The following is a 27,066-nucleotide window of genomic DNA, read 5'->3' as shown; positions in this document are numbered from 1 at the left end:
CAGATCCCTGTGGTTCTTATTCTGTGGAAAAGAAAGAATATGCATTCTGCATGTGTGCAGAGGCACTGTTGTCTGTGTCCCTGTGTGTGTTAAGTGCCGTCAAGTCGCTTCCAACTCATGGCGACCCTATGAATCAACGTCCTCCAAAATGTCCTATCCTTAACAGGCTTGCTCAGGTCTTGTAAACCGAGGGCCGTGGCTTCCTTTATAGAGTCAATCCATCTCCTGTTGGGTCTTCCTCTTCTTCTCATAATGTGACCAAAATACGATAGCCTCAGTTTAGTCATTTTAGTTTCTGGGGTCAGTTCAGGCTCGATTTGATCTAAAACCCACGGATTTTTTTTTTTTTTTGGCAGTCCACGGTATCCGTAACCCTCTCCTCCAACACCACATTTCAAAGGAATTGACTTTCTTCCTATCAGCTTTCTTCAATGTCCAGCTTTAACACCCGTACACAGTAACAGGGAATACGATGACATGAATTAACTTGATCTTGGTCGCCCAGTGACACATCCTTACACTTCAGAATCTTTTCTAGCTCCTTCATGGCTGCTCGGTCGAAACCTGGTTTGGAGCGGTGGACTCTTGTCAGGATTTCAGTACCTCGTAGCATTCCAGTAACATAAACTCCACTTCAGACGTAACAGAAAGTTTAAAGTTTATTTCAGCAAAGCTTACGAGATCAGCATCCTTGAAATATCCAACGGCAGAATGACCAGAGACAGACAAATACAGCATATATAGAACATACAAAGAATTAATTACAAGTAGACTTTGAAATGCAAGAACAACAAGTTTCTTTGAAGCTTCCACAAGGTGTTATAAATGACACTAGGAAGATCGATCTCAGATTTACAACGGGAAGGCTTTGAAGTGGAGGTGTTACAGTTTCCAGTCTCTGTCCCTTTTTCCCATGGGAACGGAAGGGGGGGGGGAAGAGAACAGAGTTTACTCATCCCGGGTCCGACTGGGTACCCTCACTGACAACTCTGATCTGGAGAACCGGGTTCGATCCCCCCACTCCTCCACATGAGCGGCAGAGGCTAATCTGGCGAACTGGATTTGTTTCCCCACTCCTACTCATGAAGCCAGCTGGGTGGCCTTGGGCTAGTCACAGCTCTCTTTGAGCTCTCTCAGCCCCACCTACCTCCCAGGGTGTCTGTTGTAGGGAGGGGAAGGGAAGATGATTGTAAGCCGGTTTGAGTCTCCCTTAAGTGGTAGACCAAGTCGGCATGGAAAAACCAACTCCTCTTCTTCTTGTCAATTTCCTTCGGGCTCCACGTGGCGCGGTCTGGTCAATTTCCGCGCCCTTTGGACAGAGCCAAGCCAAGCCAAGGATTCTTGGCTGGGGATCCCTCGGGCTCCGGTTCTCCCTCCACCCCTTTCCTCCCCCCGTGGCTGCCCATCTCCCGGTCCCACCCCCTGCTCGGCTGGACTCCGGCGGTGTCCGTTTCCAGGGCTGGCCCCCACCCACCCCCGTCCCCTCTGCGACTGATAAGGAAGAGGCGCGCTCCGCGGGCGAGCCCGGCCCGCTTCCTTCCTGCCGCGTGCATGGGGAGGGGGAGGGGGCGGGGGGACCCGAAACCCCAGCCATGCTCGGGGAAGAAGGCCAGGGCGAGGCGGCGCGGACGGGGTTAACCCTGGAAGCAGCGGAGCCCGGGAAGGATCCGCAGCCCGTCAAGGTAAGAGAAGCTGGGGGGCGAGCTGGGCAGCAGGCGGGCAGGAGGGATCTGCTTCCCTGCGCTGCGGGCTGCTCGCCAGCTGCTTGGCCAGCTGCTTTGCAAAGGCCCCCCTCCGTTGCAACGCAGCGCTGGGCTGTCCCCGCCTGGGTCACGCCTGCCGCTGCAGGCTGCGTTGCAACGGAGGGGGGCCTTTGCAAAGCGGCAGGCGGCTCTCTCGGGCCCCTGGCCTGCCCCAAACCCTGCCAGGCTGGCTGCTGGGCCTCAGCGTGGAGCTGGCCGGCCGAGGCCGGAGGGAGCCCTCCTCGGGGGCTTTGCATTTGGACAGGCGCCGAAGGGTGCAGTTGTGTGTTAAGTGCCGTCAAGTCGCTTCCGACTCAAGGCGACCCTATGAATGAAAGTCCTCCAAAATGTCCTATCTTTGACAGCCTTGCTCAGATCTTGCAAATTGAGCGCTGTGGCTTCCTTTATGGAGTCAATCCATCTCTTGTTGGGTCTTCCTCTTTTCCTGCTGCCCTCAACTTTTCCTATCATGACGGTCTTTTCCAGTGACTCTTGTCGTCTCATGACGTGACCAAAATACGACAGCTTCAGTTTAGTCATTTTAGCTTCTAGGCTCAGTTCAGGGTGCAGTTGGGTTTGAGGATATTGTTCACGAACGCCTGAACACATGAAGCTGCCGGATACTGAATCAGACCCCTTGGTCCATCGAAGTCAGTATTGTCTACTCAGACCTGCGGTGGCTCTCCAGGGTCTCAGGCAGAGGTCTTTCACATCACCTGATTCCCTAGTCCCTTTTAACTGGAGATGCCAGGGATGGAACCTGGGACCTTCTGCATGCCAAGCAGGTGCTCTGCCACTGAGTCTCCTCTTCAGACTCCTGCAATTAAAATTGGCTTGCAATTACAAAAGCACAATGTGAAAGCAAAAGCCTCCACGTTCGGCAGTCAACCTCTGGATCTCAGAGCCAGGAGGCAACACTGGGGGAAGGCCTTGGCCTCTATGCCCTCCAGGGGACCGGGGAACTGGTCGGCCGCTGTGTGAGACAGGATGCTGGACGAGATGGACCCTCACTGGTCTGATCCCGCAAGGCTTTTGTTCTTATAAAGGCCTCGGCCCTTATGCTCGGCCCCCTGTGGCTCAATGGTAGAGCACCTGCTTGGAATGCAAAAGGTCCCAGGTTCAATCCCCGGCATCTCCAGTAAGGACCAGGTGATGCGAAAGACCTCTGCCTGAGACCCTGGAGAGCCGCTGCCGGTCTGAGCAGACAATACTGACTTTGATGGACCAAGGGTCTCATTCAGTAGAAGGCAGCTTCATGTGTTCATGTGTATGCTCTGTTGTTGGACCTCTAGAGGAACTGTGGCTACTGTGTGAGGCAGAATGCTGGACTAGGTGGACCCTCACTGGCCTCATCCAGCAGGGTTCTTCTGAAGGCCTCGGCCTCTATGCTGGCCGTCCAGAGGAACCTGGTTGGCCACTGGGAGACAGGATCCTGGACTAGAGGGACTGCCAGTCTGATGTAGCAAGGCTCTTCTGATGTTTGTTTGTTTGTTTGTTTATTGTTTTTATTACAAGACATGGGAAAAGGGAAACAGGGAAAGGAGTAATCAGACTGTATTAATTTTCATTTCTATTACACCGGCGTACGGACATTCTTTGTCATTTTCTCTATCATAATCTTACTTTCTCTTCTATTACTATTATATCATTCGTACATCAGTTCTCTAATATTATTTTCTATATCTTTAATGTTATCTTTCAATCTATTGCTCTTCTGATGAAGGCCTCGGCCTCTGTGCCCTGTTGTGGGACCTCCAGAGGAACTGACTGGCCACCGTTTGAGGCAGGATGCTGGACTAGATGGACCCCTGGTCTGATCCAGCAGGGCTCTTCTGATGAAGAGCCTTGTGAAGGCCTCGGCCTCTATGGCCTGTTGCTGGACGCCCTGAGGAACCGGCTGGGTGAGGCAGGATGCTGGACTAGGTGGAGCCTCGCTGGTCTGCCCTTATGTTCTTAAAACACAAACAATATTTTTAAAGTGGTTCAAAGCAGCCTCACTTGCTGCTGCACAACTGGGACTTGCAAGTCTGCTCTGTGGACTCTGGAATCAGTCCAGCATTCTTTGTTTCCTGGAATACACCTGATGTTTATTTATCTATTGACTTTGTTTATACTCAGAGCAGCCTACGTGGTTCACCTTGCCTCAGTTTTATCCTCACAACAACCCTTTGAGGTCGGGTTGCCAACCTCCAGGTGGGGCGTGGAGATCCCCTGTAATTACAACTGATCTCCCTACTGCAGAGGACAATCCCCCTGGAGAAAACGGCTGCTTGGGAGGGTGGATGGTATGAGATTATACCCCACGGAGGTTCCTGCCCTCTCCAAACCCTGCTTTCCCCAGGCTCCACCTGCAAAATCTCCAGGTATTCCCCAACCCGGAGCTGGCAACCCTAACAATGCAGAGTCACATAGGCAGGCCTCTGCCCCAAGGTGCTTCCAAGCTCAATTTGACTGTGGAAGAGGGAGAGGCTGCTGGAGAGGGTGCAGCAGAAGTTCATCTGGCTTTGTGTCAGCTGGAAGGGGGGGACTCCGCCAGGCTCTTCCTTGCTCTGGGTGATTTTATGCCAGGCTGCTGTGTTGTTTCTGTATCCTGCAGAGCCCACCAAGGCTGTTCACCTGTGCCATGGCCTCTGCCCTCCTTGGACGAGAGCCCTGGCAAAGCGAGGGGGGCAGACAGGGTTGCGGGAACGTTTACCCGTGCTTTACCGAAGTTCACCCAGTTGGCACAGGCCCTGCTTTGCTAAAATAAACAGGCTCACATCCTAGCCTCTGCCAGCATCTTGTCTTGTTGCAAATATTGTCATTGGGGGTTATTTATTATGTTTGTTTCCTGCCCCCTGAAAAGGTCGCCACCTGGCAATTTTTACAAAAGCACTGAATTTTTTTTTTAAACCAAAGTCCCCAGGAAAGGGGCCAAATGATCCTCCTGGGACACAGAGCTTTGCAGTCGGGACACCATTATGATTTATTTGTTATTTTATTTAAAACATTTTTATGCTGCCTTTCCACCCTATCAGGGCTCCCATGGCAGCAAGAAATAAAAACATTAAAACATTTGAACAATGGAAAACATTTTAAAACGATGAAATAATTCATAAAAACACATAATCCAAATGGGATCTCCAGCTACTACCTGGAGGTTGGCAACCCTACCTGGCACCCACACCATACCTTGGCCTGGGGGAGGGGAGCGACGATCACTAGCATTATCTCAGTTCACAGGCAGGGGGAACTGTGTGTGTGTGTGTGTGTGTATAGTGCCTTCAAGTTGCAGCCGACTTATGGTGACCCCTTTGGGGGTTTTCATGGCCAGAGACTAACAGAGGTGGTTTGCCAGTGCCTTCCTCTGCACAGCAACCCTGGTCTTCCTCGGTGGTCTCCCATCCAAATACTAACCAGGGCTGACCCTGCTTAGCTTCTGAGATCTGACGAGATCAGGCTAGCCTGGGCCATCCTCTCCTCAATTTGCCCGACCCCCTTTCCCACCCACCGTCTCTTTGGGTGCCGTGTTCAGTTACCCTTGGTCCTCCACCTTTCCCAGGCCCTGCAACACACAGTTCTGCTCCTTCCTGGCTTCTAAGCTTTCCGTCTCCCCAGTCATCGGTCACACGGAGCTGCCTTCTATCGAATCAGACCACCGTTCCATAAAGGTCAATACTGTCGACTCAGACCGGCTGCGGCTCTCCAGGTTCTCAGGCGGAGGTCTTTCACATCACCTACCGCCTGATCCTTTTAAGTGGAGATGCCGGGGATTGAACCTGGGGACTTCTGCAAGGCAAGCAAATGTTCTTGCACTGAGCAACAGCCCTTCCCCATTCCAGTCCTTTGAGCCCGCCACCCCGGCCAAATTAACTTCCTAAATTAGCTTTCCACTTCTCTTTGAGCATTTGCATGTGAGGTCAGCAGTATCTTTAGCATACTATATAAGATTTCTGCAGCACTTTGACTATTCTGGGGGGACCAAGGGTCGGGTTCAGTAGAAGGCAGCTTCATGAGTTTCAGAAGTGCTGCTTCTCCTATGAGAGCACATTTTGCTGATTCATCCCATGAGCGATTTGCTGATTCGTTCCGTGTGCGTTTTGCTGATAAATTCCGTGTGGCCCCATTTTGCCACCCTTTTCCATTATACTTACCTACCCTCCCTCTTTGATCATCTTATGTAGGGTTGTCATCCTCCAGGTACTAGCTGGAGATCTCCTGCTATTACAACTGATCTCCAGCCGATAGAGATCAGTTCCCCTGGAGAAAATGGCTTCTTTGGCATTTGGACTCTATGGCATTGAAGCCCCTCCCTCCCCAAACCCCGCCCTCCTCAGGCTCCACCCCCAAAACCTCCTGCCGGTTGCAAAGAGGGACCTGGCCACCCTAATCTTACGTCAGGTGAAGGTTTCCTCGGTATTTTGGAATCCTTTCTGCTAGTGACAAATAAAATAAAACAAAACACACCTTTGAAAAACACCCTCAGCAGAGTAAAACAATGGTGATGATTTTATTAGATTTATAACTTGCTCTCTTCCTGGCCATAATCGGGCTCAGAGCAGCTATCAGTCACTGAGCAAGTCTGCATTATACATAAAGCTTCAGTAATAAAACATAACAGCTTAAAAACCACTAAGTTTTAACCACTGGAGAGACAGCGTTGTGTAGTGGTTAAGAGCAGTGGTTTGGAGCGGTGGACTGATCTGTAGGGTTGCCAACCTCCAGGAGGCTGCGTGACTGAAGGCACATAGAAACGGCCACACAACAGCTCTGAACAATATAAAAAATGTATTCCACTTACCAACTACATCTAAACACAAGCACTACAATCCTAAGTGTGCACGATTACTAATCCTATACATATCACAAGACACACAAACCATAACAGTCCATAACATCAAATGTTTTAAAGTGGCATGTTTTAAATCATAGTTCTTATACAATGCTATTAATGGGTACATAGCCTGCACCTCTACCCTGACCTGGATGGCCCAGGCTAGCCTGATCTTGTCAGATCTCAGAAGCTAAGCAGGGTCAGCCCTGGTTAGTACTTGGATGGGAGACATCCAAGGGATACCAGGGTTGCTGTGCAGAGGAAAGCACTGGCAAACCACCTATGTTAGTCTCTTGCCATGAAAACCCCAAAAGGGGTCACCATAAGTCGGCTGCGACTTGACGGCACTTTACACACACACACAATGCACCTCTACAATGTAACCCAAATGTCCCAATTATGGCTTGCAGCCTAGAGTAGAGACAGTTGCAATATACATAATGTGTGCAGCACCGTATTACACACTTAGGATTGTAGTGCTTGTGTTTAGATGTAGTTGGTAAGTGGAATATATTTTTGATATTGTTAAGAACTGTTGTGTAGCCGTTTCTATGCGACTTCAGTCACGCAATTTTCATTGCATAGGTTGGTGTCTTGTTTAGCTCCCACCTGGAGGCTGGCATCCCTAGAATCCTCAATGAATTCTGTCTGAAATATGGTATACATCTAACCCTGTTTTTCCTTTTCCCCTTTCCCAACATCCTTCCAAGGCCTTGCTAAGGTTGTGTCCAGCTTACAATGGGGGAGCTGAGGAAATTCAGAGTTGGGTAAAGGATACTCAGCAATTCCTTGGCTCAGCGGGAATTTGAATCCGCATTCCTAACATGCCCTTCTTGAACTGCTGCCGCAAAATGTCTTCGCTCTGCCGAACACCTGTCAGATGCCGGACCGAGAAGATGGTCAGAGGTCATGTCAGTTCCACGGGGCAGGAAAGAATTGCACTTTAGTCTACAGCAGGGGTGGGGAACGTCAGGCTCGGGGGCCGTTTAAGACCCGCGAAGTCATTTGGTCTGGCCCTTCATGGGTCCTGGCAGATCTCTAGTTCAGAAGGATCTAAGACTGGCGATCTGCCCCCTCCCACTGCGAGAAAAGGAACCTTCTTTCCCTCTTGCAGAAGTCGTTAGCTATGGAGCTGCTAGGACCGCCCAAGATGCCACTGGTTGGATGCCTGCCTGCTTGCACACATGGGGGGGGGTCATCTGGGGCAGCTGCGTGCTTGGGGCTTAGTCGGCCAATTTTTTTAAGTTGATAATTTTTATGGCCCGCAAATATGTTATAAATGTCCAAATGGTCCTTGGTGGAAAAAAGGTTCCCCACCCCTGGTCTACAGGAAACGGTGAATCCTATTTCTGTGTAAGAACAGCCGGGTCTGAACAGGCGAACAGACGGATCGATCGATTTCTGAATTATGCAAGAGGGCCTTTCTACGCAGGCCATAGGGTAGCGCTGTACAAAATGATTCACAAAGTAACTAGGACAAAATATTAGGGACTGTACTGTACCGCTGTGCATAGTTTGCTGTAAATCGGATCCTTCTGTGTAATCTTGTATCACTTAATGTGTCGCGTTAACGCTTATGCTTGGCGTCAGTTCTGTTTTTTAGATTTCTGGCTGGTTCTGCAGCTCAAGTCCTAGTTTATTGAATTTTCCATCCGGTTGATGGCATTGACTCACTCTGTGTAATCCGCCTTGAGGCACTGTGAGAAAGGCGGACTATAAATAACGTACATAAAGCCAGAATGTGGTTGTCCTGCTTGTGGGCTTCCTAGAGGCACCTGGTTGGCCACTGTGGTGTAGTGGTTAAAAGCGGTGGACTCGGATCTGGAGAACCGGGTTGGTTTCCCCACTCCTCCACATAAGCGGCGGAGGCTAATCTGGTGGACTTGTTTCCCCCACTCCTACACCTGAAGCCAGCTGGGTGACCTTGGGCTAGTCACAGCTCTCTTAGAGCTCTCTCAGCCCCACCTACCTCACAGGGTGTCTGTTGTAGGGAGGGGAAGGGCAGATGATTGTAAGCCAGTTTGATTCTCCCTTAAGTGGTAGAGAAAGCTGGCATATAAAAACCAACTCTTCTTCTTCTTCACTGTGTGAACAGACTGCTGGACTTGATGGGCCTTGGTCTGATCCAGCAGGGCTCTTCCTATGTTCTTATGAGCATGCCTATTATATTAGGTGCATTGGAACACAGGCAGGACAATGCTGCTGCAGTCGCCTTGTTTGTGGGCTTCCTGGAGGCACCTGGTTGGCCTCTGTGTGAACAGACTGCTGGACTTGATGGGCCTCGGACTGATCCAGCAGGGCTTTTCTTATGTTCTTATCTCTTCCCCGCATAGCCCTAAAACTTGGGGTCACCCCATGAAATTAATTAACAATACATTGGTGTCTGTTACGTGCCCTCCGACTTATGGTGACCCCATGAATGAATGACCTTTGGAATTCTGACCAAGGTAGCAACCCCAAAATGGCTATTGCAGGAGGCAGAGCCAGCCACACAATGTCAGGAAGCGAGGTTATGTTTAACTAATACGAACTTTGAAACATTTTAGGTGGAAACTCTTTTTAACAGGATGTCGTTTAATGTGCACAGCCAACCAGAAGCCCTGCTTACCTAGTCCCGCCAGCTTTTTAAAAGCACCCAGTGGGTGCCAGGAAAGGTGTCAGTTGGGGACCCCTGTGTTAGAGACTGTTTCTTGGGGTGGGGGGTTTCAGGCAGCTCTTCTCAATCTCTCCTTTGCAGGTGAGGTCTCCTTTGCCGCTGCACCGGAAGGTCTGTTATGCCATCGGGGGCGCCCCCTACCAGATCACAGGCAACGCGCTTGGATTTTTCCTCCAGATCTTCCTGCTTGACGTTGCTCAGGTGAGCCCAGGTGGAGAAAGGGGGCAGATTTCCAGTGGATGTTTTTGTGTGTGTTGTAGGGTTGCCAGGTCCCTCTTCGTCACCAGTGGGAGGTTTTTGAGGTGGAGCCTGGGGAGGGCGGGGTTTGGGGAGGGGATGGACTTCAATGCCATAGAGTCCAACTGCCAAAGCAGCCATTTTCTCCAGGGGAACTGATGTCTATTGACTGGAGATCAGTTGTAACAGCAGGAGATCTCCAGCTAGTACCTGGAGGTTGGCTGGTAGTGTGTCTCTTGCACCTTTCTGGACTCACTGGCTGTGCGGTCTTCGCACCTTCCCGGAGTTGAGGATTGCATTGTCCTTCCAGACTACGCCTTGGGTTTGTTGCCTACGTATAGAAGAGTCTCCATGTTTTCGGGATCCATGACTAGTTTTGACAGAGGACTGGGTACTCGCATGCACATTCACATGGATTTTAGTGTTGACCGGCCGTTGTTGCAGACATTGTTTCAAATGCACTTTGTTTGAATTTGTGCAGTTATATAAACAGTGGGCATGATACTAATGTCCTTATAATCTTTTTTATAGTTTTCCTTTATGTAGTGGGTTTTAGAGTATTGTAGTATATAAGTTTCCTTTCATTGTTGATATAACCTTAAGCAGGATTACATTAGAAATTGAGCCTTCATGCTGTCCTTGTTTGATCAGCACTACTTGGAGGTTGGCAACCCTATCTCCAGGTGAACTGATTTCTATCGGCTGGAAATCAGTTGTAATAGCAGGAGATCTCCAGCCAGTACCTGGAGGTTGGCAACCCTATCTCCAGGTGAACTGATCTCCATCGGCTGGCGATCAGTTGTAAATTTAGCAGGCGATCCCCAGCTAGCGCCTGGAGGTTGGCAACCCTCGTGTGTTGTGTGAAGTGTGGGGGGGGGTGGAATGCTCCATCTATGCTCTGAGCCGGACGTTTGTCTCAATGCAGCTGCAGCCTTTCCACGCGTCTCTGATCCTCTTCCTGGGCCGGGCCTGGGACGCGGTGACGGACCCGGCCGTGGGATTCTTGGTCAGCAGAAGCCCCCGCAGGAGGTGTGGCAAACTGATCCCCTGGTGAGTCAGGAAGGAAGGGACTCGACGCGGTTGGATCCGGAGGTCTGTCGATGGCCATCTGTAGGCGAATGAGTCTTAAATTACTGAGTCCAGCATGTTAAGAGGGCCCATAATCCACATACCTGAGCATGGAGGGCGTCCCTGTACACTTGAGATGTCAACAGGTCTCTTGGCCCCTACACTCTGGATGCCCTGCAGCTAGGGTTGCCAGGTCCCTCTTCGCCCCTGAAAGGAAGTTTTGGGGGTGGAACCTGTGGAGGGCGGGGTTTGGGGAGGGACTCCAATGCCATAGAGTCCAATGGCCAAAGCGGCCATTTTCTCCAGGGGAACTGATCTCTATCGGCTGGTGATCCATTGTAATAGCAGGAGATCTCCAGCTAGTTCAGTAGCAACTGAGCTTATACTCTTTGAAGGACCACTGCAAGACTAACAGATTCCCCTGAAGAAGCCTCTTGGGCGAAACACGTAGGGAATTTCTATCTGAGAAATAAAACATATTTTTACCTATTTTGCGCCAGTGGCCTTTGCCTTATTTTTTAATCTCCTGTGGCTTGTGCGACCCTTTTATTTCTCCTTACCAGTTGGACTTTCACACAACCGTTAAAGGCCCAAGAACACATTCAGAAATAAGTGATGGTCATTCTAGTCCCCACTGCAGTGAAATGAGATGAGTTCCTAGTTGCAATTGAACCTCCACGTTCAGAAGCAGTGTACCTCTGAATACTAGAAGCAGTAGATGAACAACGGGGGAGCAGGCCCTTCATGCCCTGCTTTTGAGCACATAGAGACCTCTGGCTGTCCACTGTTGGAAACCGGACACTAGTCTAGGTGGCTCTTTCTTTTGATCCAGCGGGGCTCTTCTGGCCTTCTTGTCTTCTTGCAGGATCATCTCCTCCACGCCTTTTGGGATCCTCTTCTACTTCTTGCTCTGGTTTGTCCCTTCCGATTCCCTCTCTGGGTCACTGAAGTTCCTTTGGTACTTGACCACGTACTGCTTCTTCCAAACCTGCATGAGCGTAAGGATGTGTGTGTGTTGGGGGGGGGGAGTTGCTGCTCCATTAATCTCTTCTGATTTGGGGCGGTGGTGGTTCACTTGGAGCTCCAAACAGGCTCCAGGTCTGCACTACGAGAATAAAGGAAGGGTTGCCAACTTTGGGTTGGGAGGTTCCTGGAGATTTGGGGGAGGGGAGGGACCTCCACTGGGTATAATGCCCTAAAGTCCACCTGCTGACGCTGCTGTTGTCTCCAGGGCAATGGATCTCTGCAGTCTGGATATGAGTTTATTTACTTATTTCTTTACATTATTTGTAGTCCGCCTTTCCCACAGGGACTCAAGGCCAACTACATATCGTGAGTCAGTACAGTCAGCAAAATACATCATTTAATAACCAATGCTTTAGGGCTTTAGAAGTCTGGAACCACTAGAAAGAACTGAAGCATAGCATAAGTATTCACCTGACACATTCAATGATGCACAGTAGAATCCTACTTACTGCAAGCTATATTTATTTCTTTACATTATTCATAGTCCGCCTTTCTCACAGGGACTCAAGGCGGATTACACATAGTGAGCCAGTACAATCACAAAAATGGGACATTCAGTAACCAGTGCATGAGGTTCAGAAAGAACTGAAGCACATTGTAAATATTCATATGACCCATGAAATGATGCAAAATTACACAGCAGAATTCTGCTGAGAGCAAGCTGTATATTTGCACTTACTTTATGCATTAGGATTTTAGGAGTCTGCAACCATCAGAAAGAACTGAAGCACAGCATAAGTATTCACATGACACATTAAGTGGTACAGAAATTACATAAACAGGATCCTACTTACAATAAGCTAAGGGTTGCCAGGTCCCTCTTTGCAACCGGCAGGAGGTTTTTGGGGTGGAGCCTGAGGAGGGCAGGGTTTGGGGAGGGGAGGGACTTCAATGTCATAGAGTCCAATTGCCAATTGCCAGTTCTCCAGGTGAACTGATCTCTATTGGCTGGAGATCAGTTATAATAGTGGGAGATCTCCAGCCAGTATCTGGAAGTTGGAACTAAAAACAAGCAGCAAAAGGCTCAATATTAGAAAAAGCAGAATAAACACTCTTGCTTAACCTACACCACTAACAACGTTTTACTAATGTTCAACAAAAAATCAAAACACAAGCAAAAGAAGGTTACAACACCCAATCCATACATAAATCCTGCCTGAGTTCCACAGATTAGTGGCGAAGGCTAATCTGGTGAACTGGGTTGGTTTCCCCGCTCCTACACACAAAGCCAGCTGGGTGAGCTTGGGCTGGTCACAGCTCTCTCAGCCCCACCTACCTCCCAGGGTGTCTGTTGTAGGGAGGGGAAGGGAAGGTGATTGTAAGCCGGATTGATTCTGCCTTAAGTGGTAAAGAAAGTCGGCATATAAAAACCAGCTCTTCTTCTCCTCCTCCTCTTTTCTTTCTTTTTCTCCTTCCCCTTCTCCTAGTGCTACCATGTGCCTTATTCCTCCCTGACTATGTTCCTGGGAGGCAACCAGAGAGAGCGGGACTCAGCCACTGCATACAGTAAGTCTCTGTACGACTCCTCCTTTCTTAAGAGCTTTTTTTCTTGCTAGACTAAATGCTAACCCTTCTATGGTTACTCAAGGTAGATACATGAACCTACCATATTTGGAAAGGAGCTGCCCTAGTTCCTCTGGTTCTGTTGATTCTCCAGCACACGGGGCTCCTGGGGTGTCGTTTTTATGAGGATCTAAGATCAAGATATATTATTCCTCTTCTAACAGATCGGGCTAGTACCTCTGTGCTTGAGTTAACACCCTATTTATTAGGTGACGGTGATCCTAAGGTTACATTAGCAGTAGTAAAATTTGTCTCAGTCCCCTTAAACAATAGATTTAGAATTGTGCTGCTCAAGATTTATGAATCAAGGAGCTCCTAAGAGGGAAAGGAAAGGAAAGCAGGTCTCTTTGCATGCTGCTTCATTTGTCCCCTATATGGACTAGATCTAGAAGCAATGTAATAACGTATGCAAATAAATATATCAACCCAGAGAGCCAGTGTGGTATAGTGGTTAAGAGCGGTGGTTTGGAGCAGTGGACTCTGATCTGGTGAACCGGGTTTGATTCCCCACTCCTCCACATGAGCGGCGGAGGCTGATCTGGTGAACCGGGTTGGTTTCCCCACTTCTCCGCATAAAGCCAGCTGGGTGACCTTGAGCTAGTCACAGCTCTCTCAGACTCTCTCAGGGTTGGACTAGATGACCCTGGTGGTCCCTTCCAACTCTATGATTCTATGACCCACCTACCTTGCAGGGTGTCTGTTGTGGGGAGGGGAGGGGAAGGTGATTGTAAGCTGGTTTGATCCTTAAGTGGTAGAGAAAGTCGGCATATAAAAACCAACTCCTGCACATGAAGCCAGCTGGGTGACCTTGGGCTAGTCACAGTTCTCTTCGAACTCTCTCAGCCTCACCTACCTCACAGGGTGTCTGTTGCAGGGAGGGGAAGGGAGGGAGAGGGTAAGCCGGCTTTATTCTTCCTTACGTGGTAGAGAAAGTCGGCATATTAAAAACCTCCCCGGCCCTCTTGCGTCGTTTATCCCCCAATCCCCTTTGCCTGCATTTCGTGTCTTTTGGCAGGGATGGGAGTGGAAGTGTTGAGTACCCTGGTGGGCTCTGGCATCCAGGGTCAAATTGTTGGCAGCCACCATGCAAGCATGCAGAAGAGCTGCATCGGGGAGAACAGCACCACCCTGGCGAATGGCACCTCTCTGCTCACCGACACGTTGGAGAACACAGTAAGAGTTTGCCGGCCTTGCCGAGTAGGCGGGAGATGAAGAGTGAGTGCCAGTCGGGTTGGCTCGGGATGGAGCGGAGGGGAGGCCACCGGCAGGAGGAAAAGTCAATTGCAAATTGGGATCGGAACCAAAACACGCATTCACGGAGCTGCAAAGGGCAGGCTTTGGGCAATGGGATGGGTAGGGTTGCCAATCTCCAGGCACTAGGTGGAGCTTTGCTGCTATTACAACTGATCTCCAGCCGAGAGAGATCAGTTCCCCTGGAGAAAATGGCCGCTTTGGCAAATGGACTCTATGCCATTGAAGTCCCTCCCCTCCCAAAACCCCACCCTCCTCAGGCTCCACCCTAAAAAGCTCCCGCTGGTGGCGAACTGGGACCAGGTAAGCCTAGCCAGGGCTGACCCTTAGGGTTGCCAGCCTCCAGATAGTTAGTACAGGAGCGAAAAGATACTTGAAGTGCAAAATATATTTATAAGCTACTGTGTCTAAACAAATACGCACAGGCAATCATACACAAATCTTGACAAAAATATCATACAACAACAATACATGCCATCTCAAGGACAGCAATAAACAAGGAAAGTATATCTATACAAGAGTGCAATGTCTCCCACTGTATGTACATCATTTTCAGTATAAGTATCATACAGGTAAGTAATCAGTTTTGTAAATGTTATTGTACAGTTCAAGAAGGATTTGCTTCAAGTCAAGATTTGTGTATGATTGCCTGTGCGTATTTGTTTAGACACAGTAGCTTATAAATATATTTTGCACTTCAAGTATCTTTTCGCTCCTGTACTAATTTCCTTATCTGTTGATACTAGTACAGTGGTGTCCAATTTCTCCCTAGCCTCCAGGTAGTGGCTGGAGATCTACTACTGTTACAACTGATCTCCAGCAATCCGCTGATAGTAGGAAGGTACACACCTTGCACAAGGCACAAATGTTTCTCGTATGCATCGTCTCAGGATTGCCATAATTGAGAAAGTATACACGAAATAGGATTTTTACTGGAAACCCATCTGAAGATATCATTTGGCTTCTGATGACACTTATCTTTTGTACAATTTTGTACCTCTATATTTACATGTTCGACTGCCTTGGTCGTTACTTTGTTGTAATTTGTGTTACCTTCAGTGGAATTGTGTAATACAGGTATTTTCCTTGTGAAGTGCTGGTCAGAAGTGCTGGTCTTTTTTGCAATATGCCATTGTTAGAGCACTAGTCTTTTTTTGATTACCAAGCCTCCAGGTAGTGGCTGGAGATCTCCTGCTGTTACAACTGATCTCCTGCTGATAGAGATCAGTTCCCCTGGAGAAAATGGCCGCTTTGGCAATTGGACTTCAATGCCATAGAGTCCAATTGCCAAAGCGGCCATTTTCTCCAGGTGAACTGATCTCTGTCGGCTGGAGATCAGTTGTAATAGCAGGAGATCTCCAGCTAGTACCTGGTGGTTGGCCACCCTAGGCCGAGGCTGTAGTGGAGATGCATGCCTGGGAGGGCCAGGCCAGCGCTGGTGCCTCTGATGTCTAGTCTCAAGCGGTTTGTTGGAAGAACTGCCAGGCCAGGAAACTCTGGGTTCGAGTTCTGACAGAGGCCAACCCAGTCTAATCTGTTATTGTCTTGTCTCCTCTTGTAGTTTGGTGCCCCTGGTCTAGGGATGGAAACTACAGGGGTCCTGTCTGGATACTAAGGAGGGGGGCTTCTCTCTGTTTTCCAGCGCAGGTCGTACTTGGTGGCCGCCTCGGTGCTTGGATCCCTCTATTGCCTCTCCTGCCTGGTCCTCTTTTTCGGAGTGAAGGAGCAGCCAGGTACGTTTTCTCGCAACTGTAGTGCAGATGTGGACGAGCCAACCGAGAGACGCACAGGCACATTTGACAGATGGTTCTATCTGTTGCATTCCTGTTTACACAACAGTGATTTTTAATGTTGGTACTTGGAAGGGAGACCACCAAGGAAGGCTCTGCAGAGGATGGCAAAGGCAAACCACCTCTGCTTCTCACTTGCCTTGAAAGCCCCTTCCTGGGGTTGCTATAAGTGAATTATTTGTTGATTTATTTATATCCCACCTTTCTCCTCGGCGGAGACCCAAAGCAACTTACATAGAATCATAGAGTTGGAAGGGACCACCAGGGTCATCTAGTCCAACCCCCTGCACAATGCAGGAAACTCACAACCACCTCCCCCACCACACCCCCGATGACCCCCACTACATGCCCAGAAGATGACCTAGATGCATTACCTCTCATCATCTGCTTAAGGTTATAGAATCAGCATTGCTGACAGTTGGCCATCTAACCTCTTACATCATTCTTTTGGAGAGCCAGCATGGTGTAGTGGTTAAGAGCAGTGGTTTGGGGCCGTGGACTCTGATCTGGAGAATTGAGTTTGATTTCCTACTCCTCCACACAAGCAGCTGATGCTAATCTGGAGACCCGGGTTGGTTTCCCCACTCCTCCCCATGAAGCCAGCTGGGTGACCTTGAGCTACTCACAGTTCTCTCAGCCCCACCTACCTCACAGGCTGTCTGTTGTGGGGAGGGGAAGGGAAGGCGATGGTAAGCCAGTTTGATTCTCCCTTAAGTGGTAGAGAAAGTCGGCATATAAAAACCAACTCTCCTTCTCCTCCTCCTCCTCCTCTTCCTTCTTCTCCATTTTTTCCTCAGAAACAACCCTGTGTGGTAGGGTTGGCTGAGAGCTGTACCACTGAGCCACGGCCCCTCCCCAGACCAGTGGAGCATAAGGGGAGAAGTGGTCTGGGGTCTGGCAGATATGAGGGCCCTCAAGCAGAGACACTTGAGCTGGAAATCCCTGGGATCAAACCTCAGCCTTTCTCCATGGAAAGGTCACCCCATAAACCTGATCCAGGCGGTCTCTGTCTTCCAGGGCCCCTCAGTCCTTTGGGGAAGGCCAGGCTGCCCTTCTTCAGGAGTCTGCGGATCATCCTGAGCCACCGATCCTACGTCTGGCTTCTTTGTGGCTTCTTGTGTGCCTCGCTGGCCTTCCAGGTAGAGTGCCTCTGTCCATGGAAGGAGCGGTAGAGGCTTTGCCCCTCTCGTGGGGCGGAAACAGTGCCGGATTAACGTATAAGCTAAACAAGCTATAGCTTAGGGCCTCACTCTCTTGGGAGCCCCCAAAAATGTAAAGGGAAAAAAAAACTGGATGTACATTTCCAAAATCAACAATTACTTTGATAAAATACATATTTTGTTATGTGCAAATGGCTTGAGATACCTATTAGGTCCATAAATTACCATATAGCATATATTCAACCCAAAAAACAGCGACAATTTGTTGTTGACAAAGGACAGCTGGACATATAAAGGGCCCCATTACCTTCAATAGCTTAGGGCCTCATCAAACCTAAATCCGGCCCTGGGCGGAAGTGGGTAACTGTGTTGCCCGCTGGTCCCCTGAAATAGGAACCAGATAGCCATTAGCCCCGTGAGTATAGCTGAGAATGGCAGCAGGGGGTAGTGTAAGGGGCGGGGAAAGAATGAGAGTGATCACCTTGTATTTAGAAAGCAAGCTTATCAGGGAACCAGTGTTGTGCCATGCTGTCTAATGTGTAGGGTTGCCAATCTCTAGGTGGGGCCTGGAGATCTCATGGAATTACAGTAGATCCCCAGACTACAGCGATCAGCTCCCCTGGAGAAAAATGGCAGCTTTGGAGGATGGATTGTATGACAGTATAACCCCCTCCCCCGCTGAGGTCCCTTTTCTCCCCAGGCTGTGCCCCCAAATCTCCAGGAATTTCCCAACCCAGAGTTGGCAACCTGAAAAGGTTCCTTTGAGGAAGGCTCAGGTGGGATGTATCCTCCTCCCTTCATCCTCGCCACAATGCTGCACCTAGGGGAGGTTTGAACCTGGGTCTTTGAGATTCTGGGCCGATGCTCTAACCCTTACTCCACACTGCCTCTTTCCTTGGGCTGCCTAACCTTCTTTCTGCTCTTGCACAGCTGGCCCAGGGGATTTTTGCCTTTTTCTGCACGCACGCCGCTGGGCTGCCTGGCAGCTTCCAGCACCTGGTGCTCATCATGCTGGTACGTAGCTCTGCCTTTGCCCTCTGTGTGTGTTTTGATTTTGTAGGGAGGGAACTGGGATTATCGCCAGCACACCCCGCCAGGACAGCCACCCCTACAAAAGCCGACCCTATATGGGTTGCAGCTTGCCCAGGGAATCTTTGCCTTTTCCAGCTGATTAATATCTATACTTAGGGTTGCCAACCTCCAGGTACTAGCTGGAGGTCTCTTGCTATTACAACTGATCTCCAGCCCATAGAGATCAGTTCCCCTGGAGAAAATGGCTGCTTTGGCAATTGGACTCTATGGCACTGAAGTCCCTCCCCAGTGTGGTGTAGTGGTTAAGAGTGGTGGTTTGGAGCTATGGAGTCTGATCTGGAGAACCGGGTTCGATTCCCCACTCCTCCACATGAGCAGCAGAGGCTAATGTGGTGAACTGGATTTGTTTCCCCACTCCTACAAATGAAGCCAGCTGGGTGACCTTGGGCTAGTCACAGCTCTCTGAACCCCATTAACATCACAAGTTGTCTGTTGTGGGGAGGGGAAGGGAAGGCGATTGTAAGCCAGTTTGATTTTGCCTTAAGTGGTAGAGAAAGTCGGCATATAAAGACCAAGTCGTCTTCTTCTTCTCGCCAAACCCCGCCCTCCTCAGGCTCCACCCCAAAAACCTCCCACCGGTGGCGAAGAGGGACCTGACAACCCTATGTATACTCTGTAGATCATGACAAGCCTTACATGTGCTGGTCCTAGGGATGCCAACCTCCAGGCAAGGCCTGGAGACCTCCTGGAATTTCCACTGGTTTCCAGTCTGCAGGGGTCAGTTCCCCTGGAGAAAATGGCTGCTTTGGAGTGTTTATACGGCATTATATCTCGTTGAAGCCCCTCCCCAAACCCTGCCCTGCCCAATCTTCACAACCAAATCCCCAGGAATGTCCCAACTCACCGCTGGCAACCCTAAGATCCTAACCTGTTGTCTGTGAAGTATGAGGAACCGGGTTCCGTTGACTAAGCCCTTGGTTATGCAACTTTGTATTTTATTGTTGAGTTTTTATATATATATTTGTTATTCCATTTTGGGAAGCCGCCTTCAGTGTTGGATGAGTGGGAGGGCATCAGCATTTTGGAAATCAATTTTTAAAAAGTATTCGGGAGACTCTCAAATGTTTTCTCCATGCCAAGCTGGGCTGGTGGAGATTCCCATTTTTTCTCTCTCTGCTCCTTCCAGGTGGCAGCTTCCCTCTCCATCCCCATCTGGCAGTGGTTCCTGGTCAGGTTTGGGAAGAAAACGGCTGTTTTCGTCGGTCTGTCGGTGAGTGACCCTTAAAAAAAGGGCCCCATTAAAGGCCTGAGAGTCAGTGTGGTGTAGTGTTGTAGTAGGATCTGGGAGACCCCGGTTCAAATCCCCACTCTATCGTGGAAGCTGGCTGGGTGATCTTGGGTCAGTCTCACACTCTGCCTGACCCACCTTACAGGGTTGTTGTGAGCATACAATGGGGGACGGTAGAGAGCGATGTAAGCTGCTTTGAGTCCCCCTTTGGGAAGAAAGACGTGGTATAAATGAAGTAAACAAATAAATGTCTTCTGTTCCCCTTCCAAGAGCAGAGGATACCTGTGATGGTAAGCCAGAGGTCGTGTGCTGGGGGTGGTGGTGAAAGGTGATAGGTGCCAGGCAAGCCCGAGGCCAAAAAATCAGAATGAGACTCCTGGCTCCCACAAACTGACACAGGGCACGATCCACCAGAAGAACAACCACAACCCTGTACTTGTGCCTAGGATCATGCGAACACATGAAGCTGCTTTCTACTGAATCAGACCATCAGTCCATCAAGGTCAGCATTGTCTACTCAGACTGGCAGCCGCTCTCCAGGGTCTCAGATGGAGGTCTTTCACGTCACCTCTTAACTGATCCTCTTTACTGGAGATGACGGGGATTGAAGGCCAAGCAGATGGTCTTCCACTGAGCCATAGCCCCTCCTGTGGCGTTCCAGGGTCTCAGTCAGGGGTGTTTCACGCCACCTACTTGCCTGACCCTTTTAACTGGAGATGCCGAGGATTGAACCTGGGACCTTCTGCATGCCAAGCAGATGTTCTGCCACTGAGCCACAACTGATTTGTGAAGGAGTCACAACCGTTTTGTGGGTTACCACCCACAATCTGAGAAGGACTGGCCAAGGGTAATACAATCACAACATTGCTTTAGAAAGGCACAAGGCCCGTGACTGCCGGGAACAGGTAGCAAAAGTTCAGCCCAGTTGCTTATGGGGTGACCCGTGACCTTCTAGCCAAGTTACCTGTGCCGTTCAGGCTGTGGAAACAGCAAAGAGTTGAGCTGGCAGCCGACAGGCAAATGCATTTTGCAGAGAAAACCTCCTGCTAATTTCAGAGGCTTTGTGAAGACAATTGGCAGGTTGGAGCTGGAATAGGAGACGTGGGAGGAGGAACGTGTGCTGAGCTCTCTCCCCCTGCTGTTTGGAGGCAGGTGGAGGCCCCAGCAGTCGAGCGGGTGGGATGCCAGCAAAGAGCAGAAAGATCTCAGGAGAAGCCACGGAGGAGGGAATGAAAATCTCTCCCACCTATGGTTGCTAAACCTCCAAGTGGGACCTAGAGATCCCCTGGAATTGCAGCTGATCTCATGAACACATGTGAAGCTGCCTTGTACTGAATCAGGCCCTTGGTTCATCAAAGTCAGTATTGTCTACTCAGACCGGCAGCGGCTCTCCAGGGTCTCAGGCGGAGGTTTTTCACATCACCTACTCACCTAGTCCCTTTAACCGGAGATGCCGGGGATTGAACCTGGGGCCTTCTGCATGCCAAGCAGATGCTCTACCACTGAGCCATGGCCCCTCCCCGACTACACAGATCAGTTCCCCTGGAGAAAACGACTGCTCTGAAGGGTAGGCTATGGCATTATATCCCAATGAGGTCCCTTTATTCCACAAAACATGCTCTCCTAAGGCTCCACCCCAAAATCTCCAGGAATTTTCCGAACTGAAGTTGGCAACCCTATTCTGACCGCTTCCTACATTGAACTGGAAACATGGCAAAGAGAATTTCGGAGTAGACTATTCAGCAGCAGAGTGGAAGAGGGGTGGTGGATGGCTGGGGGAGGAAAGTGCACAATGGATCATTGTCTCAGCCAGCATCCTTTCTGGCTACCCCTGGCTTGGCTTGGCTGGGTATATGTGTGTGCATGTGCCAAGTAGGGTTGCCAACCTCCAGGTACTAGCTAGAGATCTCCTATTACAACTGATCTCCAGCTGATAGAGATCCGTTCCCCTGGAGAAAACAGCCGCTTTGGCAATTGGACTCTATGGCATTGAAGTCCCTCCCCTCCCCAAACCCCGCCCTCCTCAGGCTCCTCCTCAAAAATCTCCCGGCAGTGGCAAAGAGGAACCTGGCAACCCTAGTGCCAAGTCACAGCTGACTTATGGTGACCCTGTAGGGTTTTCAAGGCAAGAGACGTTCAGAGATGGTTTCCTGTTGCTTGCCTCTGTGTGGGCTGAGAGAATTCGGAGAGAGCTGTGACTGGCCCAAGGTCACCCAGCTGGCTTCATGTGGAGGAGAGGGGAAACCAACCCGGTTCTCCAGATTAGCCTTCGCCGCTCATGTGGAGGAGTGGAGTAATCAAACCTGGTTCTCCAGATTAGAGTCCAGCCGCTCTTAACCATTACACCATGCTGGCTCTCTGGATGGACATACTTGGAACAAATATATGTGTGTGCATATACACACACACTAGGGTTACATATATACACACACGCACAGGTTGCCATCTCCAGGTTGTGAAATTCCTGGAGATTTGGAGGTGGAGTCTGGGGAGCACCGAGTTAGGGGATTGATACCATAGAGTTCACCCTCCAAATCAGTCATTTCCTCTAGGGGAGCTGAACTCCATGGTCTGGAGATCAGTTGTCATTCCAGGAGATCTCCATGCCCTGCCTGGAGGTTGGCAACCATAGTACACACATAAAAGAAAGCAACGAAATGGTAATTCTGTGTCGCAGCAAACCAATGTGGTGCCAAATTTCTGTCGCATGCATTATGCAAATTTCAGAAATATTGGCAAATTGGCCTGTTTTGCATAATTTATTACACCACCGCTCGCAACGGGAAGGAAAGGAGTGACTCAGGGCATTAGAGGTTTGATTCCTGGAAATCTTTCTTAGCCCCATCCCCTGGCTTCTGATTTTTGACCAGACTTTTGCAAATCTCCAGCGATTTCCCAACCTGGAGCTGGCAAAACTACAAAGTTGTCGTTCGCCCTCCAGACCTGTCAAACGGGAGCAACGACAGGCTTGTAAGGTTCATGCCCAGGTGGTTGCAGAGGACATTGCTAACTCAAAGGTTATTCAGACTGTAGCCATTCATGCATGGGTACTTTCACTCACATTCTCCTCCTGGTCTGTTCCTTGGAGTTCTGCATGAGTTTTCCCTCCATTAGAGATGACCTCGCATCCAGCCCTCACAAATCCTGGGACCTCCTGTTCCTCTGTTAACCTGATTCTTCCCTCTCCCCTGAGCTCAGCCCAGGTGAAATCCCCGTGCATAAGGCAAAGCATGGGACACCCAAGCTTAGGGGACTTTTTTTCACAGAAAGAACTACAGCCAGTTACAAAGCGTGCCAAGAGGCGGGGATTCAAATGCTTCCTGCTTCCTCGGAGCTCTTTCTGAGCACAAGAAAGTCTTTTAAAAAACGATGTTTGAATCCCCCCCCCTTCATATTGCTCTGATTTTTGTTTTTCTTCTTTAAATGCTTTTTTATTTGGCAGTTGGGTTTTTTGGGGGTGGGATTTTCTCTCACAGTAAGCGCTACAAAGTAAGCCAATTACAAAGCACCATTTCAAGGGGGCGGGGACTTGATTTGAGCTTGGAGACTGCTGGTGCATAGATTCCCAACAGGAAGGTGTGGGTCTGGCGAGCAACAAACCTCAGGTCATACTCCCATGCGTAAATGACCTGTCATAGGTGTGAAGTCCGAGGTGACCCCCGGCAGCAGGGAAATGATCCCCGCCTTGACAGAGGGCCACGTTTCTCCCTCTCTCCTGCAGCTCATCATCCCGGCTCTCATTGTCATCACTCTGGTGACGCACGATTTCCTGGTCTTTGCATTCATGGTTGCCCTCGCCGGGTGCAGCCTGTCAGTTCTCTACTTGTTGCCATGGTAAGTGGAAGGGAAGTCTCAAACAATAGCGGGCCTGTGTGCGGAGGGCGTGGGCTCAAAGCTTCCTGTGCTCCTGCTCCGCGTGGTCCACGCTAGGAGCAGGGAGTCTGCCTGCGGAGCTGGGAAAGTGTAAGCGCTTTGGGATACGGGAAAAGGAACCAGTTTTTGTAAGACGAGAGGATCGCAGGTTCCACCACATCAGTGAGGTTGCCAGCTTCCAGGCAAGTATTGACAAGATCAGGCTAGCCTGGGCCATCCAGGTCAGGGCAGATGAACAGAGGTGGTTTGCCATTGCCTGCCTCTGCATAGCAACCCTAGACTTCCTTGGCGGTCTCCCATCCAAATACTAACTAGCGCTGACCCTGCTTAGCTTCCAGGATCTGACAAGATCAGGCTGGCTTGGGCCGTGCAATGCAGTCCCTGGGTCAGGAGTGGGCATTTGTGAACAGGCCTGCATATCCTTGACTCGAGCTTTTCCTTGCTCGCAGGTCGATGCTTCCAGATGCGGTGGATGACTTCAAGCTCCGCAACCCCACCTGCCTCAACCTGGAACCCTTTTTCTACTCCTTCTACGTGTTCTTCAACAAGTTTGCAGGAGGGCTTTCTCTCGGCGTTTCGACGATGAGCTTACAGTGAGCGTTCCTGTTCCGCTCCCTTTCCGCCCCCCTAGCAGAACGTTGTAAAAAATAGGTTAGAAAATCTGCTCACTGGAACAGAAGCAGACCTTGGGGAAATCGGGAACCGGTTTTCCGAGCAGCATTTGGTGAACGGAAAGGGGTTAGGGTTGCCAACCTCCAGCTGGGACCTGGAGTTCTCCTGGAATTACAACTGATCTCCAGACTACAAAGATCAAGTTTCCCTGGAGAAAATGGCTGCTTTGGAGGGTGGACTCTATGGCAGGGGTGTCAAACATAGGGCCCGTGTAGGGTTGCCAGGTCCCTCTTCGCCATTGGCGGGAGGTTTTTGGGGCGGAGCCTGAGGAGGGCAGGGAGGGACTTCCATGCCATAGAGTCCAATGGCCAAAGCGGCCATTTTCTCCAGGTGAACTGATCGCAATTGGCTGGAGATCAGTTGTAATAGCAGGAGATCTTTTGCTATTACCTGCAGGTTGGCAACCCTAGGCCCGTGGGCTGGATCCAGCCCCTTGAGAGCTCTTATCTAGTCCACGTGCCAGCTGAGGGTGCTCCCCACCCCATCTCGATCTGGGCTGGGGAGGCGGCCCGACCAAATGACATTTATGTCATATCCAGCCCTTGTAACAATTGAGTGACTCCGCTGCTCTATGGCATAATATCCTGATGAGGACCTTCCCCAAACCCTGCCCTTTCTAAGCTCCACCCCCCAAATCCCCAGGAATTTCCAAAGCCGGAGTTGACAACTGTAAAGGGGGTGCATTATAGTTTCCCCTAAGCAATGCCATTCAGCCTTACCAAAAGAACAGAACATGTGTGTGTGTTAAGTGCCGTCAAGTTGCTTCCGACTCATGGCAACCCTATGAATGAAAGTCCTCCAAAATGTCCTATCTTTGACAGCCTTGCTCAGCTCTTGCAAATTGAAGGCTGTGGCTTCCTGCTTTTCCTGCTGCCCTCAACTTTTCCTAGCAGAAAATGGATAGCACTATTTCTCTTTTTGCTCTGCAGCGCTTGTTCAGTTACTGCAGAGAGAAGCAGCAGGAACTATTCATTTTAAGAATTTAAGGATGGAGAATTGGGCTAAACTAATAAAATGCACTTCAACAAAGATCAATGTAAAGTTCTGCATTTAGGTAGGAAAAATCAAATGCATAATTATAGATTGGGGGAGACTTGTCTCAGCAGAAGTGTGCAAAAAAGATCTTGGGGTCTTTAGACCAAACACTGAATATGAGTTAGCAGTGTGATGCGGTAGCTAAAAAAGGCAAATGCGATCTTGGGCAACCAAGATGGTGAAGGGTCTGGAGACCAAGTCCTATGAGGAAAGGTTGAAAGAGCTGGATATGTTTAGCCTGAAGAGGAGAAGACTGAGAGGAGATATGATAACCATCTTCAAGGACTTGAAGGGCTGTCATATAGAGGAGGGTGCCGAGTTGTTTTCTGTCGCCCCAGAAGGTCGGACCAGAACCGACAGGTTGAAATTCAATCAAAAGAGTTTCCGTCTGGACACTAGGAAGAGATTTCTAACAGAGCGGTTCCTCAGTGGAACAGGCTTCCTCGGGAGGTGGTAAGCTCTCCTTCCCTGGAGGTTTTTAAAAAGAGGCTAGATGGCCATCTGTCAGCAATGCTGATTCTATGACCTTAAGCAGATCATGAGAGGGAGGGCATCTTGGCCATCTTCTGGGCATGGAGTGGGGGGGGGCCCCACTGGGGGTGGGGGAGAAGGTAAATTTCCTGCATTGTGCGGGGGTTAGACTAGATGATCCTGGTTGTCCCTTCCAACTCTATGATTCTATGAGGTAAAAGCCCTCTCCCACTGACACAGGATTTTGTTGAGCCTGCTATGTAGCTGTTTTGCCGGGCGGCAGCCTGGATTCACTGAGGTGTTGTTCAAAGTCCCACAGGAGGGGGCTTTTGCCTCTCTAGGATCGCGTTTAAATCAAGGCGGAGTTGGTTTCACACATGGTTCCTAGCCGTGGGAGGAGCGCAGCCGCCTTTTCCCAAAGAAATCTCACGGAGTTGAGTGCCTTCCCACCCACTGCCTGTTCGGCACTGTGGCCCAGCTGCCTCTTGTCAGAGCTTCCTCCCAAAGTGGCCCATTCTGACCTTGCCTTTCACAGTTTTGCAGGCTACAGTGCCAAAGACTGCACCCACAACCACCCGGTCATCCTCACCCTGCGAATTCTGATGGCACCCATTCCCATCGCCCTCTTGCTGACCTCTTTGGCCCTGTTCTGCTCCTACCCCATCAACGAAGAGCGGCGGAAAGAGATCCGAGTGGAGATGGAGACTTCTGGGTAAGAGTGGAATTCACCAAGGAAAGAGGGTAGGTGATCCAGGTAGAAGATTCTACCTGCCAATGCTGGGTGGCAGCTGCTAATCTTGACTGGTTTCTGGGGTGTTTTAACATACTGGTCCTCCCTGAACTTCACAATCTGTTAAACATGGACTTTGATTTTGCATGCATCTTTTAAGCAGCCATCGAGGACAGATTGAAAGCCCGGAGTCAGATGCCATTTAAGCTCCTCTGCCTGTCTGGAGAAAAACATGACAATGTGCTCCCTCCTGGCTGCGAACGAGGGCGATCAGCACCATTGCGGGAAAAGGCCTTGATGCGTCTTGCTCCTGCGTTGCAAAGAACAGATCTTTGCCATATCTCTTGGAGCATGCCATGATGTTCAAGAAAGTTTGCGGCCTGCATAAGACACCCGAGAAAGGAATCCCACGAGGCGTGATCGAAGCCCCCTTAGGCAAGGACAGTTTTTCCTCTCTGTACTGAGGACACAGTGGCTTCAACTGATGGGTTAAACTCTAAGAAGGACACTCTTTTTAGAAGAAGAAGAAGTAGTAGTGTTGGGTTTTGTATGCCAACTTAAGGAAGAATCAAACTGGCTTACAATCAGGAGAACAAATCAAGCTAGTGGGAACAAATTGCCGAAGGTGACCATGAGTACTCCTTTCTTGGAGAGAAGGT

At 49.9% G+C, this 27,066-nt stretch overlaps 1 protein-coding gene across 1 annotated transcript; it reads left to right on the top strand.

Moving 5' to 3' along the window:
- Positions 1-1,232: 1,232 nt before the first annotated feature.
- Positions 1,233-26,871, top strand: LOC130473401 (sodium-dependent lysophosphatidylcholine symporter 1-like). The gene is made up of 14 exons (XM_056844921.1): positions 1,233-1,682; positions 9,293-9,412; positions 10,374-10,498; positions 11,382-11,514; positions 12,970-13,048; positions 14,121-14,278; positions 15,999-16,089; positions 17,164-17,285; positions 18,237-18,320; positions 19,525-19,608; positions 23,348-23,460; positions 23,949-24,092; positions 26,213-26,389; positions 26,736-26,871. Exons 1-14 carry the CDS (start codon positions 1,233-1,235, stop codon positions 26,869-26,871), a joined length of 2,016 nt encoding a protein of 671 aa, XP_056700899.1.
- Positions 26,872-27,066: the final 195 nt, after the last annotated feature.

This window comes from Euleptes europaea, chromosome 2, assembly GCF_029931775.1.
Source record: "Euleptes europaea isolate rEulEur1 chromosome 2, rEulEur1.hap1, whole genome shotgun sequence".
Taxonomy (NCBI): Eukaryota; Metazoa; Chordata; class Lepidosauria; order Squamata; family Sphaerodactylidae; genus Euleptes; species Euleptes europaea.
The sequence above is the reverse complement of the archived record's forward strand: the minus strand, read 5'-3'. Positions and strand labels throughout refer to the sequence as shown.